The sequence below is a fragment of the Limulus polyphemus genome, unplaced genomic scaffold (assembly GCF_000517525.1).
Source record: "Limulus polyphemus unplaced genomic scaffold, Limulus_polyphemus-2.1.2 Scaffold4608, whole genome shotgun sequence".
Taxonomy (NCBI): Eukaryota; Metazoa; Arthropoda; class Merostomata; order Xiphosura; family Limulidae; genus Limulus; species Limulus polyphemus.
In genome coordinates this window covers 77,873-81,840 of record NW_013670218.1, presented here as the reverse complement: position 1 = coordinate 81,840, position 3,968 = coordinate 77,873, and the positions used below count along the sequence as shown (strand labels likewise).

The 3,968-nt window shown below is 28.8% G+C and overlaps 1 protein-coding gene across 3 annotated transcripts in view; it reads left to right on the top strand.

Annotated features, from left to right (window-relative positions):
- Positions 1–228: 228 nt before the first annotated feature.
- LOC111088862 overlaps positions 229–3,968 on the top strand; it is a 51,748-nt gene continuing 48,008 nt past the window's right edge. For all 3 annotated transcript variants that reach the window (XM_022400015.1, XM_022400016.1, XM_022400013.1), the window contains exon 1: positions 229–415. In XM_022400015.1, coding sequence (XP_022255723.1) covers positions 365–415 — 51 coding nt within the window. In that variant the 5' untranslated portion in view covers positions 229–364. The remainder of the gene's footprint in view (positions 416–3,968) is intronic.

Below are 3,968 nucleotides of genomic sequence, written 5' to 3'. Positions count from 1 at the left end.
TTTTAATACGATTTCGAAATATTATAATACATGTAGATGCTTTCGATCAGTCTTTAACACCTTTTTTAATTATAAAGGTTTTTAAACATCTTATTCTAATCAACATGTATAATTTTTGCCTTATTTTATTACAGGATGTTTTATGTATTTATATTTTTGTATTTTGCTCATAGATGCTGTTACCATAGAAACGTGATAACTTTCGTAGGTATGCACAGAATACCATTGTTTACAAACACTAGTGCTTCTAAGTTCTATTTACTACCGTGTTTTATTACTGAAACCATTTGTTATGATGTGAAATCTACATATGTGTTAACCAAATTTTTGTCGTTAAGAGCTGTTTATCCCAAGAAATTGCTAAATGAATATTAAATTTGAAGGAATAAAACAAAACCATTTTCACGCAAAGTTGGTAAGTAAATTAGCGTTACATTTCGCTTTTTTTAGTTTGTTTGATATTAAGCACAAAGCTACACAATGGGCTATTTGTTCTGTGCCCACCTAGAATATCGAAACTGGTTTTTAGCATTAGCCTTCAGATATCCGTTGAGCTACAGAAGGGCGTTATATTACTGACATATATGCTTTATATTATAGTTTATCAATACAACAATAGCAAAACAATATGATAAAACAGTTTTGTTCTGATATTTTTTGAGCCACTTTGTCCCATAGTCAAAATTTTAAAATGCACAAACCATAACGTTACACATACACCAAAACAGATCGTCTTTTCCACGAAAAAAGTTTTTATCTTGCAACTAACTTTTAACTTAATACTGTTTGTTTATTTATTATTCAATTATTTGTTGAACAGAAAGTGATTTACACATTTTTGTTTTACAGAAATTCACATGATGATGTGATGAAAAACGTTTAAAACTAAAAGGATACCAAATAATCTCTTTTGACTAGATAATATTTATTAAAAATGCTTAGAGTTTTTTATAATTCATGTAGGTGAACCTCAACATGGGCTAACTAATATTTATTTCAAACATAGAAATTCTCTTAGATATGTTATTTTTTTATAGATAGTAACATATATTTACTAGTCATATGTGGAATATACATTGAACATAATATTATCATGTATAAAAGCAAAAACTTTGTAGAGGGTTCATAAAGATGTAGGAACAGACTAAACAAACCCAAAATGGAGTTCAAAAGGACAGAAATGGAATTGAGATATTTAAAAGAAAGCAGTTTTGCTTATAAAGTTATATTTTATGCTTTGAACAACATCATTATATTAACAGATGCAAATATGTACAGTAAACCACATTCAATAGACTAATAGGTCACTACTATACATTGATATGTAGTATTTCATATGTGTCAGTGTATCATTATACTGCATAATAATATAATATTACAAAAAGTACAAAGGTAGGTAATAGATATAAAATCATTTCAATTACTAACATATTCTTTATCAATAGCAAAACAAACAATGTGTTAAAACAATTTTTTTTAGGGGCCACTTTGTCTGTAACTACTTAAAACAAATACATAACATTAATGTAATGTGTTTAGAAACAAATTGTTTTATAGTTTATATGTAAATCTGAAAGTATTTTCTCAAGGAATAAATGTCTATTGCAAAGATTGCATAATCACTAACAATTTCATTTACTTGAAATCATGTCTTCTTTCACAAATGCTCCACTTAAAAAATCAAATTAATTTTAAATCAAATACCAGAGTCTCTAAACCTTTCCTTTTAACTCAATTTCTTTAAACCAGTTATTATTCTAGGAGTCATTCATGTGTTATTTCCAATTCTTCAATACATTTCCTATATCAAGAGGAACAAAATTAAAAACAGAATTTCAAATGGGGCTGCACTTTAGTATTTTACAAGGAAACAATAATCTTTACTTCAAAATTTAATTTTTTAATTAAAAAACAAAACAGTCTTAGCTGTTTTCAGTGCATCATATCACAGAAACAACAAGAGACCATTTGATCCTTAAATCCTGTACCTGCTCACCCATCCTTATAAAAAAAAAGGAAAAAATTAAAATCTTACATTATTTCAAGAAATCATTAACTTTCCTCCTAAACACTTGTAAGACACCAGCTTCCACTACTGCTGATGGCATTTCATTCCTTAAACTAATCATCCTTTTAAGAAAATAAAATTCTCTTAAAAGAAACCTAGCCTGTCTTTTTCAAATCTTGACCTGCTGTCCTCTTATCTTGTTGTTTTCATAACTTAGCAAAACAGAATCAGCCTTTTATTTGTATTAGCTCCTTAGATAATCTTGTAAACTTAATTAATGAAATAATATCATTTTATTATTCTTTTTGTTTCAAAATAAAATAAATTGAGACTTAATCTATCTCCATGAAATATGACTTTCATTCAAAGAATTATTCTAGTTGTTTGAATTTATTCCAGTTATTGAATGGTCATTTTTTAGATAGAGACCAAAACTGTACACAATATTCTAAGTGAGGTATTGCTAGCAATGTGCATACAGATAATTATCTCATTTGACTTGTAATTGGTATACACTAAAATTCCATTAATTTTATTACTAACAACAGAGTGCTGCCTCGAAGACTTTAGTGATGTACCTACCATTATGCCGTGATCCTTTCCTTCAACCATGCTATCGAAGTGGGTTCCAAATTATGATAAATCAGTTATACTGCAATCAAATGTCATTTGCTAACTTGCTAATTGATGCAAGTTATTCTGCAATACCTTAATGTCCTCAGTACAGTTAGAAATACCAAAGAGTTTGATGTCATCAGTAAAACTTTTCTAATTTAGTATTATTTTATCATTGTCATTAATGTAAATAAGAAAAGGGGAAATGCCCAAGCACTGACCTATGGCACACCACTAGTAACTAGGGTCAATTTTAACAGTGTTTTGTTTTAGTCCATTACAACTTGACTCCATGTATAATAACTTTATCTTACATAGCCACCCTTCAACCTGATAAATTAGTCTCTATCACCAGTCTCCACCACTGTGCTTTTCTTACCTAATTTTCTGTGTATTACCTTATCCAAAGCCTTTTAATGCTTAAAAGACACAAAATTTACTTCTTTTCTAGCATACAGGTAACAAGTAACATCCATTGAAAGAGAAAGAAGAAATATTATGTTAGTAGGGCAACATTTCCCTTGAGTAAATTTTTGTTGGAATTAATTTTCGATATTTTACTATATAATTTTTCAGACTTTCTGTTATTAGACACTAGAATTTTTTCCACTACAGAAATAAGACTAACTGGCCTATAATTTCCAGGGCAACTTTTGTGAATCCCCTTTCAAACTAGGAGTGACATTATCAGCTCTCCTCAAACATCTTTCCACTGTCTACTTACCAATCAAAAATGAGAGAGAGAGACTCATACAACTGATTTTTGACCTCCTCTTTAAAACCCTGAGAAAAACAACAATTAGTCCTATTGCCTTCCCTATTTTTAATCTCAGTTGTTTTTTTATTTACCACTAAATGATTAATATCTTTATAACACAATATATATATATAATCCATACAATGCTCAGTATTAGGAATGTATTGGTAGCGTACTCTTTTATAAAAATAAGAAAATATATTAAAAGCTTGGTTATCTCATTTAGCTTTCATCAGTTTCTGTTCTTATATGTTTTTCCTTACAACATCTACTTTCCTCTCACACAAGAAATAAGTTTGTTTTGTTTTTTTGTAATTTTCATATTTATAAAAAATTAGAATACATTATCAAAGTTCTTGTTCACTCACTGAGAAAATCAATATTCTTTCAGATTGAAATTCTCATCATTAGTATTTGAACATTGCCACTAAATTTTAATAAAAGCAGCCTAAGAACAACTCTAGAACCATTATGTACAAAACAAGACATTGTAACATGTACAGAGACATGGTAGGACTGTGTGTCTTATAAACTAGTTGAGAACTAACTGTTGTGTACAGAGGACTAGTATAAGGTCCACACATACAT